Here is a 23,409-nt window from a genome sequence, read left to right on the forward strand (position 1 = left end):
GGCCAGTCTTGGTTTTTTTAATAGCAGATCTGTGACCAGTTTCATCTTCTAGCATAGTTTTTTTGTTGCCAAATATATTTCAATATTGCTTTTTATCTTGGTTACATTTTCTAAAGGCAGTAAACCTTTAGAAAATTTGGTGATAATGAATGGACTCTAATTTCCTTATAAATATGTATGTAAAAGCTAGTAAAATAATCTATTCTCATAACTGCTGAAGTTTTTTTAATCACTTTGTAAAAAGGAAGTTGGGTTTTGTTACCTGAAATGGTCATGATGAGCTATCTAAATAAAACAGGAAGTTGAAAGTGTAGTAACTTTTAGAAATAAACGTTTTAGTTGTAGCTTTGAGTTCACAGTTTCTGAGAATGAACCTGAGCTCTTTAGTTACATGCTTAGCAAGACAAAGATACCATAATTAGGAAGCCTGAAATATGAGATGAATTACTTCTTTGGGTTCTTTTCATTGTCTGTTTTCTTTATTTCATTCAACATTTGTAAAACATAAAAGCAAAGATAATTTTCTGGAAAAAAGTGTGATTAGCATATTTTTTCCCTTTAGCCTAACTAGAAGAATATTTGTGTACAATTTCAAAAGTATGGTAATTGAGAAGTTATGCTTTCAGTTTAGACTAATGCTTTCAGTAATAAGGTGACGTTTTCAGAAAGAAAAACTACATGCTTTCAATTTAGACAACGGTAGTGGTTTTAAGGCATTTTTGAGAATCAAGTTTATCAGAATTATTTAGTAGAGCCGTAGAAAATGCTGTAAATAGATGAAATATGAAGGCTCTGTTAGAGCATATGAAAAATATTTATACTTCTTTTTGAAACAGAGTCTCGCACTGTCTCCCAGCAGGTTGGAGTGCAATGGCATGATCTCGGCTCACTGCAACCTCCACCTCCCGGGTTCAAACGATTCTGCTGCCTCAGCCTCCCAAGTAGCTGGGATTACAGGCACCTGCTACCACACCCGGCTAATTTTTTGTATTTTTAGTAGAGACAGGGTTTCAGTATGTTGGCCAGGCTGGTCTCAAACTCCTGACCTCATTATCCGCCCTCCTCGGCCTCCCAAAGTGCTGAGATTACAGGCGTGAGCCACTGTACCCACCAAATATTTATACTTTTAAACTGGATCCTTGATTATGTATTACCTCCATAATTTGCTAGTTACCATTGTAGGATAAAGCAAGCCCTAAAGATTGTTTGGTGTGGCTGTTTTCTAACGAGTCATCAATTAATATTAAAACTGTCATTCTTCCATCTTCACTTTTCAGTTAGCTTTGCTGAGAGGTATTCATATAATCTGTTAAGAAATCCTAGGACAGGCTGGGCTCGGTGGCTCACGCCTGTAATCCCAACACTCTGGGAGGCCAAGGTGGGCGCATCACCTAAGATCGGGAGTTCGAGACCAGCCTGACCAACATGGAGAAACCCCGTCTTTACTAAAAATACAAAAATTAGCTGGGCACAGTCGCGCATGCCTGTAATCCCAGCTACTCGGGAGGCTGAGGCAGGAGAATCGCTGGAACCTGGGAAGCGGAGGTTGCGGTGAGCCGAGGTGGCGCTATTGCACTCCAACCTGAGCAACAAGAGTGAAACTCCGTCTCAAAAAAAGAAAAGAAAAAGAAATCCTAGGACAGGAACATAAAGCCTAATAAGCAAGTGTAAACTCACATGTCCAGTCTTTTGTTAGTAGTATTGATTTATCATAATTTCTTCCAGAACACTTGGCTGTTTTATTATGACCGGGCTTAATGCTAAACAAAGTAGTGTAAATTTGTCAGAAAATTCAGATCCCAGGTTTTTCTGATTGTGTAGCCATGCTTTTTTCACTATACTGTTCTTTTCCATATAGCTATGAATGAAAAACTAGAGTAGAGGCTTCCATCTAATGGATTATAAACGAGGTAGTATGGGTCGGGGGTGATGGCTCACATTTGTAATCCCAAACTTTGGGAGGCCAAGGCTGTCGGATCATCTGAGGTCAGGAGTTCGAGACCAGCCTGACCAACATGGTGAAACCCCGTCTCTACTAAAAATACAAAATTAGCCGGGCGTGGTGGCACGCCAGCTACTCAGGAGGCTGAGGCAGGAGAATAGCTTGAACCCCGGAGGCGGAGGTTGCAGTGAGCCGAGATCATGCCATTGCATTCCAGCCTGGGCAACAGAGCAAAACTCCATCTGAAAAAAAAAGGGGGCGGGGGAGGTATTATGATGTAATGGAAAAGAGTGATTGTGAGTGTTAGATTTGGCCTTTCCCAGTCGTGCTTCTAGTCACCTTGTGACTGATTTTGGAAACATCACTTAACCTCTATGGGTGGGCCTTAATTTCCATCTAAAATAGAGAAGTAGGGGGGAATTGGATCAAACCAGCCCAAGAAAATTTAATTATTTCAAACTCTAATGAAAAATCTCTATTTTAAAAATTGAAACACTAAAATGTTCCAAAAGGTTCTATTCATTGTCTGCTTTCCTACATTTGCCCTGATAAGAAGACTGAGTTGTTTGATGACTGAAAGCATGTGTCTTTATCTAGTGCCTAGCATAGTGCCAAGCACACAGTGTAGGCACCGCCTATTGATATGAAAGAGAAAACAACTTCATTAATTCTCATATCTCCCCAGTTCACACCCCTTCATCTCCTATAAAACAACCCTTCCCCCACAATTGTTTCTGTTAGTCTCTAGGTGTTTCTTGTGGTCAAGAGTACGTCCACAGTTTGGGTGCCTCTGTGCATTCCTTGTATCTGAGCATCTACTGACATCATTGGTGCTCTGCTATGCCACTGCTGGGAACATTTGACCCCTCTAGGAGCATCTTCCTAATAGATCCCATAAACTGCAAAGCCTTATGGTTACCAAAATGATGGTGTGTATATATACACTGGAGCCTTGCAAAGCCCCTAATGAAAGTATTTCCTTCACCAGCTGGAAGTACTCTCCTTTAGCGAGCAGATTAAAACACACACCTGATGTGTGTTTTAAAGAAAAAGGACCGAAGAGAGAAAAAGTTTCCAAGGCATGAATGAATTAAGAGTGACAGATGCTACTGAGATAGAAAGATGAGGACAGAGAAAACAGCACTCACTCTGACAGTATTCTTTCCAACTGGATTTGGTAAATAAGAGTGAGAGGTACCTCGAGTGAGCAGTGGGAGAAGTCATACTGGAAGGGGTAAGCAGTGATTGACATAAGAAAGTAAAATAAATTCAGGTTCATCCAGACACCCCCCTAATCTTGCCTTGACCCAGAAACATTGTGGTCACAGGGCTTTCAGCCTCCCATTCCCATAAGAAAGCTTCCTAATTATGATATCTTGGTCTTGCCAAGCATTTAGAGGGCCTTCCTCTGTAGCCCTCCAGATAGTGATTTGAATTAAGTAAAGCTCTTTTTAGATAAGTGTTCTAGTCCAGTCTGAAATCAGCTTGTTGGTCTTTTTGGCACTGTCATTGCCCAGTACCAGCATGTTCTTGGCTCCTTGCCACATCTCTGGCCACAATGTGGGAGGCAAAGGCAGTGAGCATTTCCAGAGTGGTGAGATGAGGCGAGGTCCACACAGCATCTCTGAACAGCATGTCCACACAGGGCTCAGAGTCATCGTGCTGCATGTCCACCTCATGTCCAGAGTATCTGAGCAGTTGAGATTGGTGGAGTGGACCTTCTAGTTATTCACCTAGAGGAAGATCCTCATCAACTCCACTTCTCAAAGGGGTGGAATTGAACCTGAACCTGCTTGACAGATGAGAGCCCAAGCCTAGCCAAGGTGGCTGCCTTGGTGACCCTCGTCCTGAAAGCCATTTCCATTAATTTAAAAATTGTAGGTATATAGGAACTATAATAACAGGCTTAAAATTGAAATTTGCTCTGTGTGGTGGGTCACACCTGTAATCACAATACTTTGGGAGGCTAAGCCGGGACGATCACTTGAGCCCAGAAGTTTGAGGCTAGCCTGAGCAACATAGTGAGATCCCTGGCTCTTCCAAAAAAAAAATTAAAATGATGGGAAAGGGCATGAGTAAAAAGTCCCCTCCTGCCCCTGTCTTCCACCCACCCAGTTTCCCTGACAAGTAGCCAATATTACCAATTCCTCTTGTATCTTTTCTAATTCTATGCATATACAAACACACTTTTCACTTAATAATATCTCTAACCTATCAACATTCCTTGTACCATTATTTTCATTCAGGACCTTTTTTTATGCTTGAATTATTTTTAACAACATGTTTAATTATCTCTCTGCCTCAGGCCTCTCCTTTCTTTCTACATCCTTCCTGGTTTATCATAAATTCTTCACAGCTATAATGTATTATGAAATTTTGAGCAGTGTGTAAAATTTATCTTTGGTACAACTTCACATACAGATTGTTAAGGCAGTGTCGGTGAAATGGAACACTGATCAAACTCTGTTGAGTGTAGGTCATGGTATAACATACTGTTTAAACAAGAAAACAGCATAATGGCAGACTGTACCAAAGGAAGGTGGTGAGAGAATTTTACCTTGTGGATTCTTTGTTTTACATCTGGATAACATTTAAGTGCTTATTTTGTGGTAACTACTTTATATATTAACTATGTATTTATCTCACAACATCGTTATAGGACAGATACTTACGCCCATTTTATAGTAGAGTAAACTGAGACACAGGCACATTTGAGGTTAAAATATATGACCAGGTGTCCAGAACTAGTAAATGGCAGTGTGGATACAATGCTGTTGTCTACTGTCAGAGCCTATGCTCTTACCCGTTTTGATTCCTTTTAGTAGATAGTAAGATAGTAAGCAGTTTTGATGAAATAATGACATAGTCCTCAACAGCAATCAAGTTAATCATGTAGTAACCTGGATGCCTTTATAGACACTGAAACATTGGTGTTCTCTGGTCCTGACTGCATTATAATTGTTGCTGAATGGCCAAGTGCGGTGGTTCACACTTGTAATCCCAGCACTTTGGGAGGCCGAGGCAGGTCCATTGCTTGAACCCAGGAGTTCAAGACCAGCCTGAGCAATATAGTGAAACCCCATCTCTACAGAAAATACAAAAATTAGCCCGGCATGGTGGCACACGCCTGTAGTCCCAGCTACTTGGAAGAATCACTTGAACCTGAGATTAGGAGGTTGCATTGAGCTGAGATCAGAACATTGCACTCCATCCTGGGCTGGGCGACAGTGCGAGATGCTGACTCAAAAAAAAAAAAAAAAAGGAAGGGCCAGGTGTGGTGGCTCACGCCTGTGATCCCAGCACTTTGGGAGGCTGAGGTGGACGGATCACTTGAGACCAGGAGTTCAAGACCAACCTGACCAACATGGAGAAACCCCCGTCTCTGCTAAAAATACAAAATTAGCCCGGCGTGATGGCACATGCCTGTAATCCCAGCTACTCAGTAGGCTGAGGCAGGAGAATAGCTTGAACCTGAGAGGCAGATGTTGTAGTGAGCCGAGATCGTGCCATTGCACTCCAGCCTGGGCAACAAGAGCAAAACTCTGTCTCAAAAAAAAAAAAAAAAAGTTGCTTAGTGCTCTTTGAACTTAAGTATACCATGAAGAATTCTAGTATTTATGCTGTGTTATTAAATGCATGTTGAAAAACATGGCTCTAGAAATTTAAAGATCATTAAAGTCCCCGCCCGTAACGAGGCCAAGGAGAAACTTTACAGTATGACAGTATCTTAGAACATCCTTGCCTACGGCAGAATCTGTGTTTCCTTCAAAAACAGATTTCTGAGTTCCATCCTAGGTATACCGAATCAGAATTTTTTGGAACCAGTGGTCAGGAATTATTTGTAATAAGCCTCCCAATAATTATTGGAATACTTGAGAACCATTATCTTAGCGAACTTACTGTGATTCAAATCTTAGTCCTCTGCTTATTTAGCTCAGAAGCTTGATTGATCAAGATGCTAAACCCAAGTCTCTCTCAGGGATAAACTCATTTTAGCTAGGCTTATGAAACTAATGTATAAAACTGGAATAACAATTTAATACATATAGAAGGAACTAAGTTCTTTTTTTCAGATAGGTCAGGAACATGGGAAATCAAGTTAGAATGTTTTAACGGAACATAGAATTAGAACAAAGGAAGTTAACTTGATAGTCCAAACTACTGATGGCATTTTCTTTCGTAATAGGCATATGTACCCAACACCAAAACCAAGTCAGGTCTTTGTATAACAGCAGTGGACATTTTTCCTCTAGATAAGTTCATTTGTTGTCACATTACTAGCAGGAGAGTTTTTCAGGACTGGTTATGTGTCAAAATTTTGCATGCTGCAGCTTCTACAGTCTGCTCCCCTTAGTTAATGACACTTCCATTCTTTAGTTGCTCAGGTCAAAAACATTAATGTTATCTTTGACTGCTATTTCTCTCACAATCCACATGTAGTCCACTGGCAAATCCTGTAGGCTCTGTCTTTAAAATAAACCCAGAATTTGACTATTTCTTCCCACACCCTTATTCTAACCACTCTGGAAGAAGCCATTGTGACCTCTAGATTATTAAAATACTATTTTTTCTGGTGTCCCTGCTTCTGCTGTTGCTCCTCCCCAGCAGTCTGTCCTCAATGAAGCATCCAGAGTGATCTGGTTACAATGTAGGTCAGAACATGTCACTTTTCTGCTCAAAGCCCTCCAGTGGCTTCCCATCTTCTTCTAAGTCCCTATGTTCTGGGATGTTACCTCTATGCCATTTATCTCTGACTTTATCTTCTACATGTTCTTCTTCTGGTCTTTGTTCCAATCACATATTCTCACTGAAGAATCTTTGCATTCTTTTCTCTGAAGTTCTCTTCCTTCTGTATCCCTCACTTCAGATACTTAACCAGAAGTCACCTCCTTAGTGAAGCTTTCTCTGGTTGTTCTGTCCAGTTCCAAATCCTAACATTTCATGTCCCTTTTCTTTGCCTTGTTTTTTCTCCATAGCATTTATCACTTGCTAGCTCGTATTTTACTTATTTAATCTTTGCTGTTGTCTTTACCCACTGGAATGTAAACTCCATGAGGACAGTATGCTAGTGAGTCACCATTGCCTAAAACATAGTGGGTCTTCTGATATTTGTTGAATGCATAACTCTTGCTTGGATAGCATCTGTCTTGATTTCATTGTTAACTTTCATAGGGCAGTCTGATTTCCAAGTTTTGTGAGACCATATTGAGGACTGCAGTACTTCTGTATTACTGATAGTTTTTTTATTAATGGAGCTTTGTCCTCAGAAAGCTTTAGCAAGTGACCATTGCCTATGATGTACAGAATAAAACCAGATTTGATATTACCATCATTACTGCTATCTGACTTATCTTACTTCATCCTTCTCTTTTATTATCTCCAAATCTTCTGTTCACCAAACAAGAGAGTGTTTTCCCACTACCTTTTTTGTTCTTCTTATTCCTTCACTCATAGTGCCCTCCCTTTCCTCCCTTCCACCCTACCTAAAGTACTTTGCAGAGCCCAGCTTCTCCTTTTCTTTATAGTTGTCTTTCACCAACCCAGCTCAATATCCAACTACTTACTCTTAAGTTCTGTGCCTTATGTTATCTGTACTACTGCTTTGGCAGTTTTGCTGCTGTGACTTAGAGTTGTTTTTAATTTTTTATTTTATTTTTGGGACAGGGTCTCACTCCGTCACCAAGACTAGAGGTCAGTGGTGGGATTTTGGCTTGCTGCAACCTCTGCCTCCTGGGCTCAAGTGATTCTCCCACCTCAGCCTGCCTCCTGAGTAGCTGGGACTGCAAGCACGCAACTAATTTTTAAATTTTTTTTGTAGAGACAGTCTCACTATATTGCCCAGACTGGTCTCAAACTCCTGGGATTATAGGCATGAGCCACTGCACTCGGCCCTGGCTAATTATTTTTAATTTTTTAATTTTTTATTTGTATTTATTTTTATTTTTTTAGAGACAGAGTCTCACTCTGTCGCCCAGGCTGGAGTGCAGTGGTGCCATCTCGGCTCACTGCAACCTCTGCCCCCTGGGTTCAAGCGATTCTCCTGTCTCAGCTTCCCGAGTAGCTGGGATTACAAGCGCCTACCACCGCACCTGACTGATTTGTTGCATTTTTAGTAGAGACAGGGTTTCACCATCTTGGCCAGGCTGACCTTGAACTTCTGACCTCATGATACACCTGCCTCAGCCTCCCAAAGTGCTGGGATTACAGACGTGAGCCACCGCATCTGACCGGATTTTTTATTTTTTGAGACGAGACATCATTGTGTGCCCACGCCGGTCTCAAACTCCTGGGCTCAAGCGATCCTCCTACCTTGGCCTCCCAAAGTGCTGGGATTACAGGCATGAGCTCACTGTGCCTAGCCTGAATTATAGTTATTTTTAAATGTTGGGCACATCTTTACTGAGGGCTATGACTTGTATAAATTGTTTTGTTAACAGTGGTAAAGTATACAGAGATTGGAAAGCTAAGGTGCTTACTGTATGTTATGTTCGTCTTATGTTGTTTGTATCTACCAGGATGATTTGCACTTTATATTAGCTTAAGGTAGTGGCTGTCAACCCTGACAGCATGTTAGAATCACCTGAGGAAGCTTTTAAACTGATGCCCAAGCCCTACCCCAGCCTATTACATCAGAACTTCTGCAGGCAGAACCCATATATCAGTATATTTAAATCTTCCCAGGCGATTCTAATGTGTAGCCAAGGTCCAGAACCACTGATTTAAGGCAAAAGATAATTTGTTGGCTTACTTCTTTGACAGCCCTACTCTTTGTCTTTATCTTTAGTATTCACCTCAGTGCCTGAGACCAAATGAATTGTTTTGTGGTTTGTTTTGAGTGAGTGAACAAATTGTTAAACACAAAGAGCTGAACTTTTTAGAAGACAACATAACTCAGAGTTCAGTGATGTCTAGGTATTTGCTTAGGGAAAAAAATTAAGTATCTGCTGTATGGGAGTCTGTCTCATGTTACCTCATGGGTTCTTAAAACAGTCCTAGATATGAGTAGGTTTTATAATCACAAATGAAGAAACTAAGACCCAAGCAATTTAGCAGTAAAGCTGGCATGTGAAACTGTATCTGACTTCCAGTGATTTTGAGAAAAAAAAATAATTGGTAAAAAGATATACTTTAAATTAGAATGCTGTAACATGCCAGATACATACCAGATCTTAAAGGCAAAATCGTTCTTGTTTCCCACTGCTGCTTTTTCCATCTAGCATGGGTTCTAACTGCCAAACTTTACCCTTTCGAACTTGACATGTGCATCATTGCTCACTAACACATGAATCTCAAGATACTTGGGGTGGTCATTTTTCCCTAATTTATTTTATTTTATTTATTCTTGGGCAACCTGTGGACCAGAATAGGTTCAAAGAGGCTTTTTCCTAATTTTTTAACCTTGTGGGTATTTTTTTTTAAGCACATTTAAGCTCCTAAACAAGTTGCTTATGGGATGTTTTCACTCATTTTAATTTTCTCTTCTGTATGTTGTAAATGTTATGCTTAAATATGTCAGTTTTAAACACTACTGAGTGATATGAAATACAGTGACTCCCAGTTAAAGTAAAAGTCATTCTAATGCGTGTTAAAACAGTAAAGAAGACTGTTCAGAACTATTATGGCCAGGTGTGGTGGCTCATGCCCGTAATCCCAGCACTTTGGGAAGTCAAGGCGAGCGGATCACCAGAGGTCAGGAGTTTGAGACCAGCCTGGCCAACATGGTGAAACCCCATCTCTACTAAAAATACAAAAATTGGCAGTGTGTGGTGTAATAATCCCAGCTATTTGGGAGGCTGAGGCAGGAGAATTGCTTGAACCCAGGAGGTGGAGGTTGCAGTGAGCCGAGATCACGCCACTGCACTCCATCCTGGATGACAGAGCAAGACTCCATCTCAAAAACAAACCAAAAAAAAAAAAAAAAAAAAAAAAAGGCTATTACAGTAGGGGAGAAAAATCAGGCTCAACTCCTAATACATTAAAGACAGCTGGGTATTTACGTATAGCCGATAAGCAGAGTTGGGGAGAAAATTATTAAGAGGAGACCATGAGGGTAGGGGGATTCATGCTGAAGGCAGTTCAAAGACTTATACATCAAAGGTAGGGGATGAAGAACTTGATCAGATATCAAGGGTGGGCAGATTCTTGCTAAAACTGGGCTAGACAGACCAAAGACGGGGATGTGGGCACGGAGGCGGGGTGGGGTGTCAAATCCTAGATCAAAAGAGGCCTTAGAGAGAAGCCTAAAGTTTGCCACTCCATGTGTATGTGAGATATACATAATTGCTTTAGTAAATAGTGAAGTGTTTAAGACATACCAGAAAAGCAGTTATTCCCTAGAGTTTGTAGAATGTTTTAAAGTGAAATTGCTGTACTTAAAACTAACTTGCCTGACTTCACTACCTACTTGTGTCTAATAAAACTCAAAATTGACTACTAATAGAGAAAACAATTTCTAAAGACTATTAAAATGACTTTTGAAAGAGTGAATGTGAGGCAAATTATTTGGAAGTGCCAGCATCTATTTTTTATAATGTTGATCCTGATTTAAGACATATCTTTATGCTTTTCAAGTCTTAACCTCTTGCTTGATAATGATAAAATAAACTATATACATCTACAATTTTATTTCTAAGTGCATTCTATGTTATCTCCAGGTCTAAACTGGGAAAATAATATTTAGCTTATTTGCAATTTTAAGAAACACAGATAACAGTAACTTTTATTTAGTGAAACCAGTATTGTATCATTATCATTATCATTATTACTAACTGTGGTCACCATGCAGTGCAGTAGAGCACTATAACTTATTCTTCCAGTCTCACTGTAACTTTGTACCCTCTGATTGCTATCTTTGATGTCTTTCCTTTCCCTATCCCTTCCCTGACCCGTCAGCCTCTGGTAACCACCATTCTATTCTCTGTTTCTCTGAGATAGGCTTTTTTAGATTCCACATATCTTGTAGTGAGATCATGAAGTATTCATCTTTCTGTGTCTGGCTTATTTCACTTAGCATAATATCTTTCAGGTCCATCCTTGTTGTTGCGAAAGACAGAACTACCTTCTTTTTAAAGGCTGTGTAGTATTCCATTGTGTGTATATAACACATTTTCTTTATCCATTCATCTGTTGAGTTGATTGATACTTAGGTTACTTTTGTATCTTGATTATTGTGACCATTGCTGAAATGAACATGGGGGTGCAGATATCTCTCTGACATACCAATTTCAGTTCCTTTGGCTATCTATCCAGAAGTGAATTTCTGAATCATATGGTAATTTTGGTATATTGTGGAATTTCCATGCTATTAGTATTTTCCAAAATGGCTATACTAATTTACATTCCCACCAACAGAAGGGTTCCTTTTTCTCCTTATCCTGGCCCAAGACTTGTTATCATTTGTCTTTTTGATAATAGCCATTCTAACAGGCATGGGGTGATATCTCATTGTGGTTTTAATTTGCATTTCCCTGATTAGAGATGTTGAGCATTTTTTCATATATCAGTTGCCCATTTGTATCTCTTTGAGAAATGTCTCTTCAGACCCTTTGCCCATTTTAAAATTGGGTTATTTGTTTTCTTGCTATTGAGTTGTTTTGAGTTCCTTATATATTTTCGGTATTAGCCCTTTATCAGATGTATGGTTTGCAAGTATTTCCTCCCAATCACTTAGTTGTCTCCTTATACTGTTAATTTTCTCCTTTGCCATACAGAAGCTTTTCGGTTTGATGCAACATCCGAAAGATCTTCAAATGGGAAAAACTCCCTTAGGAAATAGCATTGAATTCTATGCAAGCAGAGCTTACCAGGATAAGAATAACGTCCTGTATATATCTCTTTCAGGAAAATAAATGCAACGATTTATTCTTGAATACTTTGAATATTCTCGAATATTTATTCTTGAACTCTTGAATGGGTTAGAGTAAAAACAAGTACAATAAATATTTACAGAGGCACAATTTACTACTATTATACTTTCTTTAAGTATACCCTATTTGGAAAACTTTAAAAACTTTGAAATATGTGTTATTACTTTAAAGGGAAATTGGAACGGACATTTTCATAAAGCTTTTTTGGTCAATAAAAAGTTGCTACTGTTTGTAGTTATTGGTGGGGATTATTATGATGGTAATGATAGAGAATATAAAGTGGCTAGGACCCAAAGGATTTCTAGAAAAAGAAGATTATTTTCTTCGAAGTAGTAATTTGATAGTAATTTGAAGGGTTTGCTCAGTTTGTAAAGTAACAGTTACCCTGCTGTGACCAGTTAAGATAACAGTAGCTGACATTTATTGAGCCTCTCCTGTTATATTTTAAGTATTCTGCTAAAGATTTGACCATATATTATCTCATTTAATCTTCACAACAATTTTTTAAAATTTAATATGGGTAAGTTGGTTTCCGGTGAAAACCAGAAAACCTGCTACACAAATTCTAAAAGAGCTGTAACAATTCACAACAATTTTTAAAGAGTACTTACTATCCCACTTTAGGGAGAGGATGTGGTTCAAAGAGATTTTTAAGTGACTGAAATTCAAAACCAGGTCTGTCCAATCGAGAGCCTATATCTTTCCATTTGGCCGTAGTACCTCATAATAATCTTTAAAACTGAGAACATTTCCTTTACATCTTTTTATTCAGAAGGGATTTTGTAAACATTTACTCATTGCCTGCTATATGTAATTTAATTTGCTAGATCCTGTAATGTATAGAAGAGGAAAGCAAGGCAGTTTCCCTCCCAAAAAAGCTTGAGTCTTTGGAGGCAGACTAGTATCTATAGAATTAATTGTCAATAGCAGTTGTATTTTAGGTGCTATGCTAAGCATTCAAATATACTTTGAACACTTTTTAAGGTTGGGTTGGAAGAACCCAACCTTAAAAAGATGGGAAGGATTTAGACAGACCAAGATGGAGAGAAAGGCACAACTTCCAAGGAGAGTATGAGTCAAGGCCAAGAGGTGAAGTCTTTAATACATTCAGTAGACTAATGAAGGAGGTAAAGGTTTTTGTTGACACCAGGGAGACATGTTGGCAGAGATTTGGCTCCTAAAGTATACAAAACTGGGGTGGTATAAACTGACCAGGCCTTTGCTAATAAGTGGAATGTGGATATTATCTAGCGAAAGAATTCTCCTTTTTCTATCTAGAATTATCCACCAGTGCCCACAAAGAGTTGCAGTTGTTAAATATTTAACTAACTTGAAGTTCTTTTGTATGTGATTGTCAAGGACTTTTTTTTTTTTTTTTTGAGACGGAGTAGCTGGGATTACAACGCCCAGCTAATTTTTGCATTTTTAGTAGAGACAGGGTTTCCACATGTTAGCCAGGCTGGTCTCAAACTCCTGACCTGCCCTGTCCTCTAAAGTGCTGGGATTATAGATGTGAGCCACCGTACCTAGCCCAAGGAAATAATTTTAAAAGCTAGTGATGGCCGGGCATAGTGGCTCGCCTGTAATCCCAGCACTTTGGGAGACCGAAGCAGGCAGAACATGAGGTCGGGATCTACCCTTTAGTGTAGATACTATCTGATGAATACAGTGTGTAGTGAAACTATTACTTTATGAAATAGGAACAGTTTTTTTAAAGGTTTTTTTTTTTTAAGCTCAGTTTAAGTTCAGTTTTTGTTCAACTAAAACCTTCATATTAGTGATTCTCAAGTTAGGGGAGCTGGCATACCTCCCCTTTATGGGAGGTAACTGCCTTCTTTCTTTCCCTCTCCCACCTTTGAGAATGATTGACTAAATCACTGTTAATGAAAATGTCAGCCCTCATCTGTATTGTAGCAAAGATATTTTTTCAATCACTAACTGCTTAGTCATTTCCCTCTCCCTTTTTGCGCTATTAATTTCATCTTAGCTTTGACCCAGTTTTGAAGTTGGATAAAATGTTAACTTTTAAACTTATTATTTATCATTTTATCTATTCCTCTCAACTTTGTGACAACCGCATCTTTCACAAGCATAGCTTTGACTCAATTCTTGGTTAAAATAGTCTAAAAGGACAACGCCAAATTCATGTGACACACTAAAGGTAATCCTCCAGACTTTTACTTCCTTTTAATACTGCATGGTATAGTTGAATGTCTAAGTTAGAATTCCCGCTCCACCCATTTATTATAAGCATGCAGTCTTAGACAAGGCACTTATACTCCCTGAACCTATTTCTTGATTTATAAATGGGGATAATAGTCTCTCCCCTGCCTGCTTTAACAAGCTGTTTTAAAGATCAATAAAAGAAACAGATTATGTAAGAGTTTTATAAACAATAAAATAGTATTCATTCATTCACATTCCTAGCATGTTCTAGGTCTCAGTCCTGGGTATACTGCAGTGAAAAAACACAACAAGTTCTTTTGTTCTATGTCAGGGGTTGACAAACTATGGCCAGTGGGCCAAATCCAGTCCCCCATCTGTTTTTGTTTTGTTTTGTTGTTTATTGAGACAGGCTTTTGCTCTATTGCCAAGGCTGGAGTGCAGTGGCACAATCATAGCTCACTGCAGCCTTGACCTCCCAGGCTCAAGTGATCCTCCTGCCTCAGCCTCCTGAGTAGCTTGGACTACAGGCATGTGCCACCATGCCCGGCTAAATTGTTTTGTTATTTTTAATAGAAATAAGATCTTACTATGTTGCCTAGGCTGGGTCTCTGAGCTCAGGCAGTCCTCCTGCTTTGGCCTCTTAAAGTGTTGGTATTACGGGTGTGAGCTGCTGTGCTGGGCCCACTGCCTGTTTTTATAGGATCTATAAACTAATGCTTTTGGAATGGTTGAAAACAAACAAAAAAAGAATAATCATATTTAATGATGTGAAAATTACATGAAATACAATTTCAGGGTACAAAATAAAGTTTTATTGGAACACAATCATGCTTAACAGTTGGGACAGAAACTGTGACTCACAAAGCCCATCTGCCCTTTACATTAGCAGTTTACTGACTCTTGCTCTATGATCTTGGACTTCTTTGGGAGATGTTGGACAGTAAACATGTAAGTATATGTTCAGTGGTGGCAAATTCCTTGAAGAAAAATAAAGCAGTAAAGGGGCTAGAATTGTGAAGGTTGAAGGGGTACAACAGCTACTTTATATATGGGAGTTAGGGAAGGGTAATTTATTTGGCAGGTAACATTTGAACAGAGACTGGATAAAGATTGGAGTGAATCATCCAAAAGAGCATTTCTGGCCAAAGGAACAAGAAATATGCCCTGAGGCATGAGTGTAGCTGTAAGTCTAGGAGCTAAGTGGTAGGAGTTGGAGGAATTAGGGAAGGAGGAGCCGTGGAACAGACTTTAGATTTTGTTTGTTGTTTTTGTTTTTTTTTGAGACAGAGTCTCACTCTGTCACCAAGGCTGGAGTGCGGTGGCACCGTGTTGGCTCACTGCAACCTCCGTCTCCTGGGTTCAAGCAGTTCTCCTGCCTCCGCCTCCTGAGTAGCTGGGATTACAGGCGCCCACCACTACGCCTGGCTAGTTTTTATATTTTTAGTAGAGACGGGGTTTCACCATGTTGGCCAGGTTGGTCTCAAACTCCTGACCTCAGGTGATCCACCCACCTTGGCCTCCCAAAGTGCTGGGTTTAAAGGCGTGAGCCACCGCACCCAGCCCAGACTTTAGATTTTATAATGAGTTTGTAAATATATTGGGCCGGGCACAGTGGCTCGCATCTGTAATCCCAGCACTTTGGGAGGCTGAAGCAGGTGGATCACCTGAGGTCAGGAGTTCGAGACCAGCCTAGCCAACATGGTGAAACCCCATCCCTACTAAAAATACAAACATTAGCCAGGTGTGGTAGCACGTGCCTGTAATCCCAGCTACTCAGGAGGCTGAGGCAGGAGAATCGCTTGAACCCAGGAGGCAGAGGTTGCAGTGAACTGAGATCATGCCACTGCACTCCAGCCTGGGTGACAGCACGAAACTCCAGATATAGATATAGATAGAATAATTTTATATAATATATAATTATATATTATATAATTTTAATATAATTATATGTATTATGTTTACTGCTACGTCAAGGTATTTTTGTGGTATTGTGTTCAAATAGTGAAAAAATCAACACTTCAGAAACTATCAAATATCTAATAACCATCCACCATTTCAGTAACTGTCAGGAAATAACATAGGATTCCTTGCCATGACAATGTGTTTTAGGATCCCATGTTGACATCTAATGATAACTACATTCTTTTTAACCACTCATTAAGTATTTCACCCTTGCCATTGCATATACTTTCAAATTTCCTCACTTTCATTTAAAAAATGGGAGATGTTTTGGTTCCTCTGATTGGATATTTCTCCTGTTCTTGGTATTCTCAGGTAAACAGGGAATATTAAGTTTTTTCAGCACTTGAACCTGGATTCAAATAATACTACTAGATTTTCTTTCCTCACCCTGCTTTTTAACTTAGAAAATGGAAGTGAGCTTTTAGTTAACCTTTATCTTTCATATAATCCCCTTGTTTAACCAATTAATCAATTTTTTAAGCATGAGGTACTATCGGGATATTAAGTGAAGTCAAAGGTCTTGGTCAAGTACTAACTTTAAAAAGCCTTCTTTACTGCCTTTAGGATTTGGACATCCTCACCTCAGTCGTTTGGCTTCCTTGACCTGGTTCTTTCAGTTTTCACGTCACTCAGTAGCCTTTACCTTTCTTTATTTCCCTTTTCATCTTAAAAAAAAAAAAAAAAATTAAAGGATGATGGATGTTGACATGCTCCTTTTTTTATTAAAAAAATTTTAATTTGCTTTATCATACTAGTAACATTATATTTCTTATATAACTTTTTGAACACAGAGGAAAGCCAAAAAAAAAGAAAAAAAAATTATTTTGTACTAGAGATAGTCCTAGTTAAAATTTAGTAGCGGCCGGGCGCGGTGGCTCAAGCCTGTAATCCCAGCACTTTGGGAGGCCGAAACGGGTGGATCACGAGGTCAGGAGATCGAGACCATCCTGGCTAACACGGTGAAACCCCGTCTCTACTAAAAAAATATTAAAAAATAGCCAGGTGAGGTGGTGGGCGCCTGTAGTCCCAGCTACTCGGGAGGCTGAGGCAGGAGAATGGCGTGAACCCGGGAGGCGGAGCTTTCAGTGAGCTGAGATCCGGCCACTGCACTCCAGCCTGGGCGACAGAGTGTGACTCCGTCTCAAAAAAAAAAAAAAATTTAGTAGCTATACGTAGGTGTAAATATATATAATCTCTAAAAGACCAGAAAAGGAGTAAAGGCCCTTTTCATTCAACAACACGTTATAAACATATATAAACAGCATATTATAAACCCATGTCAACAAATGGAGCACTTCTCAAATTTTTTTTATTGTCAGGACCCCTTTACATACTTAAAAACTGAATTTTTATTTATGTGACTTATATCTGTTACATTAGATATTAAAACTGAGGCGCCCGGCGCAGTGGCTCACACCTGTAGTCCCAGCACTTTGGGAGGTGAGGCAGGTGGATCATTTGAGATCAGGAGTTCAAGACGAGCCTAGCCAACATGGTGAAACCCCGTCTCTACTAAAAACATAAAAATTGGCCAGACGATATGGCACGTGCCTGTAATCCCAGCTACTCAAGAGGCTGAGGCCAGAGAATCGCTTGAACCTGGGAGGTGGAGGTTGCAGTGAGCTAAGATTGTGCTACCGTACTCCAGCCTGGGTGACAGACTGAGACTCTGTCCCAAAAAAAATACTAAAACTGATTTTTAAAATAACTTGTTTTAAAATAATAAACCTATTACATTAAACATAGTTATTTGTTGTTTAAAAAAAAACAAACAAACAAACTTTATTTTCCAAAACAGAAAAGGAATTAGTGTGACAAGTATCATTGTTTTACATTTTGCAAGTCGTTTAAATGCCTACATTCAGTTTGTTAGGACATATTGTCTTAGTTTGTGTATATTGTTTCCTCTACTTGGAATGCCCTCCCTGGTCTTAACTACTCATCCTCCAGTCCATCTCAAACATCACTACCTTTGAAGACTACCTTTTTTTTTTTTTTTTTTTTTTTGAGGCAGAATCTCACTCTTATCGCCCAGGCTGAAGTGCAGTGGCACAATCTTGGCTCACTACGACCTCCGCTACCTGGGTTCAAGCGATTCTCCTGCCTCAGCCTCCCGAGTAGCTGTGATTACAGTTGCCTGCCACTGTGCCTGGCTAATTTTTGTATTTTTTTTTAGTGGAGATGGGATTTCACCATCTTGGCCAGGCTGGTCTTGAACTCCTGACCTCGTGATCCGCCCACCTCGGCCTCCCAAAGTGCTGGGATTATAGGCGTGAGCCACCACGCCTGGCTGACCGCCCCCTTTTTAATGTAGGTATACAGAGTTGATTGCATCTTCCTTTGTGCCTCAGTCTGCATTTAATACCTGCTTGCTACATTACTATCTAGGCGTCAGGTCCTTGAGGATAGTGACAATGTCTTATCTAGTCTTCAGTCTTTATTTATTGATACTTCTCTTCCTAGTTTGCTGAATGGGTGAATTATTACTTTTTTATATGCAGTATCAGTTCATCTTCTATCCAGCAAACTGCTGTTCTTTCACTTGTACCAATTCCATCAGATTTTGTAACTTCTGAAAATTTGGTTGGGACTTCAGGAATATTAATATCTTAAATTTTCAGTTTGGTAATTTTATTATACATTCAAATATTATGTTATATAAGTAGTATGTAAAATATGACTGTGCCTTTATTCCTTTTTCCTTTCAGGGAAGGTACTTTTTTGATAGTATATGAATATGTATATACTTATTTTTTGGATTACATACACTTTACTTGACTGAGGAGTTTCATACTTATGTAAAGATTATGGGAAATGCACCTTGACAGAAAGGGGATAGACCATAGCTCACTCCACCGATTTGTCACAAATAGACCAAAAAAAAAAAAAAGGTTTATTATTAAAAGTAGGATTACTGATTTTTTAAATAAGAGATTGATACCAACAGTTGAGAAGTACAGAAATGTGATTAAGTGTACATGCCAAAGAAAATATAGTTAGAAATCTATATTGTAATGGTTAGTCCTATGTAGCATAATTTTCATGAGTTGAGCAGGATTTCTTCCTGATTAGAATCCCTCTTTTTATTGTTTTTTCTCAGTTAATATAGGGAGCCTTATGGAGCATTTCCCCTCCACCAGTTTTCATCCCAGAAAAAATAATATACTATCTGTAATTACCCTGTCAAGTCAGGGTTCTAACACTTTATGTACCTAAGAATATTCTAACATGTATTTTGTGGCATAAATTCCTGATGCCTGTTTCCAGGTAGTCCACATACCAACTTTTGTCCTCCAAGTCTTAAAAACTTTGTAGGATTTTGCAGCTAAAAGAAATTTTGCAGATCTTCTAATATGACTCTATGAGGAGTTGGGTTATAATGACAAAACTCAGGACCAAAAACAGTAATGTTTCTAGGATCACAAATCTAGTTAGCTGATGGACCAACAGAGACAGTTATTGGAACCCAAATTTTCCATTCTACCTTGCTCCATCAATCAATAGGCCTTTCTTGACTAATGGTTTCATCACAGAGCAGCTTTTCTTTGTCCTTTTCAGAATAAGAGTGAACTTACAGTAAGATTATTTGTATAAGCCTAGTGATACTAAAGTTGTAAAGCATTTCTGTTTTGTTTATTTTCTTTTTTGAGACAGTCTCACTCTGTCGCCCAAGCTGGAGTGCAGTGGCAGGATCTCGGCTCACTGCAAACTCCGCCTCCTGGATTCAAGAGATTGTCCTGCCTCAACCTCTTAGGTAGCTGGGATTACAGGTGTGCGCCACCATGCCAGCTAAGTTTTGTATTTTTAGTAGAAACAGGGTTTCACCATGTTGGCCAGGTTAGTCTCAAACTCCTGACCTCAAATGATCTGCCTGCCTCAGCCTCCCAAATTGCTGGGATTACAGGCATGAACTACAGCACCCAACCCAAATTTCTGGGTTTTTTTTCTAATTCTCTTCTCACTCCCAGCTTTCTTTCTTTTCTTCCTTCCTTTTTTTTTTTTTTTTTTTTTTTTTTTAAGACAGAGTCTCCTACAGTTGCCCAGGCTGGAGTACAATCTTAGTTTACTACAACCTCCACCTTCCGGGTTCAGGTGATTCTCCTGCCTCAGCTTCCCAAGTAGCTGGGATTACAGGCACCCACCACCACATCCAGCTAATTCTTGTATTTTTGGTAGAGATGGGGTTTCGCCATGTTGTCCAGACTGGTCTTGAACTCCTGACCTCAAGTGATCCACCCACCTCAGCCTCCCAAAGTGCTGGGATTACAGTCAGGAGCCACCACACCTGGCCCCAGCTTTATTTTCAAGAGACTCTGGAAAGTTTTTTTTTTTGTTTTTTGTTTTTTATGCTGAAGAATGGTTTGAATTTGATGGGGTCATCAATAACTTAAAATTGTTTGAAGGAAATAAAGAAGTCAACAGAGGATGCCTATCTAGAAATAAGGCTTAGTTTATTGTTAGATATACCATGTTCTTCTTTGCCCTACATTAGGGAGTTGAATCATCTTCCTATTCGTTATCACATCAAATATTAGGGAATTTTCATCCTTTCTTTCATAGTATGTTAGAACTATACTGAGAGACTCATTTGTGGTGAGCCCTATTTATTATCATTACTAGCATTATTACTATGTATAGATACTGCCAAATATCTATATATTGGTATTGCCAAATGCCAGATAGATAGGAACCATTCTGGAGGATCTTACATCAGTTTAAGAATCAAGAAGGAAGGGACCCAGAACAGTCTTAGAGTAGATTAACTGGAGAATTGCTGTCTAGTTAGTTGGACCACTTAGCTCCTCCCTTCTCTCCTCTTTGGGCTAAGCTGAAGACAAAAAGAGCATTTGTCCTCAGAATATAGCACTGAGTATGAGCACTGGGACCATAGACACACAGCAGTGTCCCACCTAGCCTGTGGACCTTAGGCTCACTCAGAAGATAAACTGCTCACACACCCTGATGAGCAGAAGCAAATCTACTCTTTCCCTCCCCTGTAGTCACTAGAGACAAGCTACCAGCAAACAGAATGGCAAACTAAATTAAATTCAGAGCACCATTTATGGAAAACCAGTACCACGAAAGGGAAGAATCAAATTCAATGAAGAGAGGATCTAAATTTTTAGGAAACAGTCAATAGAACAAGACTTTAAAATGGGTAGTTATACTGGCACACTGGCTCACACCTGTAATTTCAGTGCTTTGGGAGGCTGAGTTGGGAGGATCACTTGAGGCCAGGAGTTTGAGAACAGCCTGGGCAACATAGTGAGACCCTCTCTCTGCAGGAAATTAAAATTTTAAAAAAAATTAGCCAGGCATGGTGAGGCACACCTGTAGTCTTAGCTACTTGAGAACTTGAGGCAGGAGGATCACTTGAGCCCAGGAGTTTAAGGTTACAGTGAACTGTGATCACACTGCTGCACTCTAGCCTGAGCAACCAAGTGAGACCCTGTCTCTGAGAAAAAACACCTAAAAAATTAAATAAGGAGTTAATGTCCTAATACAGATGATTGTATACACACTAAAAGAAATTGCTTTGCTCTACATACTTGCCAGTACCCAAAAAAAAAAAAAAAAAATGACAAAAGGAATTACCAAAAGTCTTAGAAATTAAAAATTGAACAGTCAAAATAATTGTTATGCTGGGCCTGGTGACGAGTGCCCGTACTCCCGGCTACTCAGGAGGCTGATTCGGAAAGATTCCTGAGGTCAGGAGTTGGAGGCTGCAATGAGCTATGATCACGCCACTGTACTCCAACCTGGGCGATATAGCGAGACCCTGTCTCTTAAAAAAAAAAAATTGGGCAGGAAAATGGGCACAGATGAAGAGCATATTAGTGGATTGGAGTCAAGCATTTTCCCCAGACAAAGCATAAAATGACAAAAAAGATAAAATCTAGAGAAAAACAATTAGATAAGCAGGTTAGAACCTAACATTTTATCATCCATTTATAATAGTATATCTAAAAAGGGAGAATGGCAACAGGAGGCCGAGGACAGAGACTAGGTTGAGTAACAGAAGAAATATTTTCCATAGCATTCCTTATGCCCTTTAATACAGTGGTGAATAGTAGAGGTGATAGGAGTCATCTTTGTCTTGTATTAAAGTTGATGACTTAGGGCAGGCACAGTGGCTCACACCTATAACCCCAACACTTTGGAAGGCCGAGGCCAGAGGATCACTTGAACCTAGGAGTTTGAGACCAGCCTGGGCATGGTGAGACTTGTCTCTACAAAAATAAAAATTACAAAATTAGGTGTGGTGGCACATGCCTGTGGCCCCAGCTACTCAGGAGGCTGAGGCAGGAAGATCGCTTGAGCCCAGGAGGTTGAGGCTGCAGTAAGCCTGGATCATGCCACTGCACTCCAGCCTGGACAACAGCCAAGACCCTATCTCAAAATAAATTAATTAGTTAATAAAGTTAGTGACATTGCTTATGTTTCATTATTAAGGTTTTTGTAAAATTTTGGTAGATAGCCCTTTATTAAGTTAAAGGCATTTATTTTATATCTACCAAAAACTAATAGTTTTGGTTTTTTATGATATTGGAGTAGGTGTTAATTTTTTTTCAGCATGAGTTGAGATGATCACATGGTTTTGGTCTTTTAATTTGTAAGTTACAGTAACATTATATTGAACCATCCTTGTATTGGGAGAATTGGTATTGGTATGCTCTAATTTGCTAATATTTTATTTAGTTTTGCTTAAATGTTCATAATCTAGATCATAGCTTTCTCTTTTTGTGAATGTGATGTATTTGGTCAAAAACTATTATCCTGTTTTTGAAAGACAATTTCAGATTTATCAAAACACATATATTCCCAAATCAGAATGTACCTATATTGATAGTAACAGCTTTGGGGTGCTTTATGAAAAGAAAATTTGAAGGCTGCTAAACAGTAAATGTTTAAACAGGACATTTTTTTCAAGGGATGTGATGAAAATTTTGTAATTTGTTAATTGTTTCTCCTTTTATATGTTACTCTTCATAATTCTAAGTGTAAATTTTGTTTCTCTTTAGGTACGCATAGCTGCTAAATTCATCACTCATGCACCCCCAGGGGAATTTAATGAAGTATTCAATGGTGAGTAAAGATTAGTATTTTAATCCCTCCTTAATTACTATTATTTATTGAGTACTTGCTATCTGTTTTAATTCTTATGACTTGTTGTAGCTATAGCTAAGTAAACCAAGATTCGAAGAAATTAAAATAACTTGTCCAAGGTCCTCCAGTTAGTAAATGTCAAAGCAAGAACTCAAACCCAGGTCTGAGTCAAAGTAAAGCTCCTAACCCATAAATTAGGATGCCTGTCTTATGTGAGAAAAGATTTTAAGGCAGATTAGTATCAATAAATGTAGAAAATATTAAATTATTTTCATAGTTTTATTTTTTCCTTATAGATCATAGCTTAATTTTCTTTAGTGCTTTGCCTTAGGAAGTCACATGTTATGGAATACTTTTTTGGGACAG

The 23,409-nt window shown here is 39.1% G+C and overlaps 2 protein-coding genes and 1 non-coding gene across 4 annotated transcripts in view; 1 reads left to right on the forward strand and 2 right to left on the reverse strand.

The window, feature by feature from the left end:
- The window catches only part of ST7L (suppression of tumorigenicity 7 like), an 843,199-nt gene that overhangs the window by 99,941 nt on the left and 719,849 nt on the right, over positions 1 to 23,409 (reverse strand). The window lies entirely within an intron of this gene.
- CAPZA1 (capping actin protein of muscle Z-line subunit alpha 1) overlaps positions 1 to 23,409 on the forward strand; it is a 48,386-nt gene that overhangs the window by 2,264 nt on the left and 22,713 nt on the right. The window contains exon 2 of the mRNA XM_050747598.1: positions 22,959 to 23,022. Within this exon, the coding sequence (XP_050603555.1) occupies positions 22,959 to 23,022 (64 nt within the window). The remainder of the gene's footprint in view (positions 1 to 22,958; positions 23,023 to 23,409) is intronic.
- On the reverse strand, positions 12,333 to 12,393 carry LOC126945000 (U7 small nuclear RNA). The gene has a single exon (XR_007722267.1). It is a non-coding gene; the product is annotated as a U7 small nuclear RNA (small nuclear RNA).

Source organism: Macaca thibetana, chromosome 1 (genome assembly GCF_024542745.1).
Source record: "Macaca thibetana thibetana isolate TM-01 chromosome 1, ASM2454274v1, whole genome shotgun sequence".
In the NCBI taxonomy this organism is placed as follows: Eukaryota; Metazoa; Chordata; class Mammalia; order Primates; family Cercopithecidae; genus Macaca; species Macaca thibetana.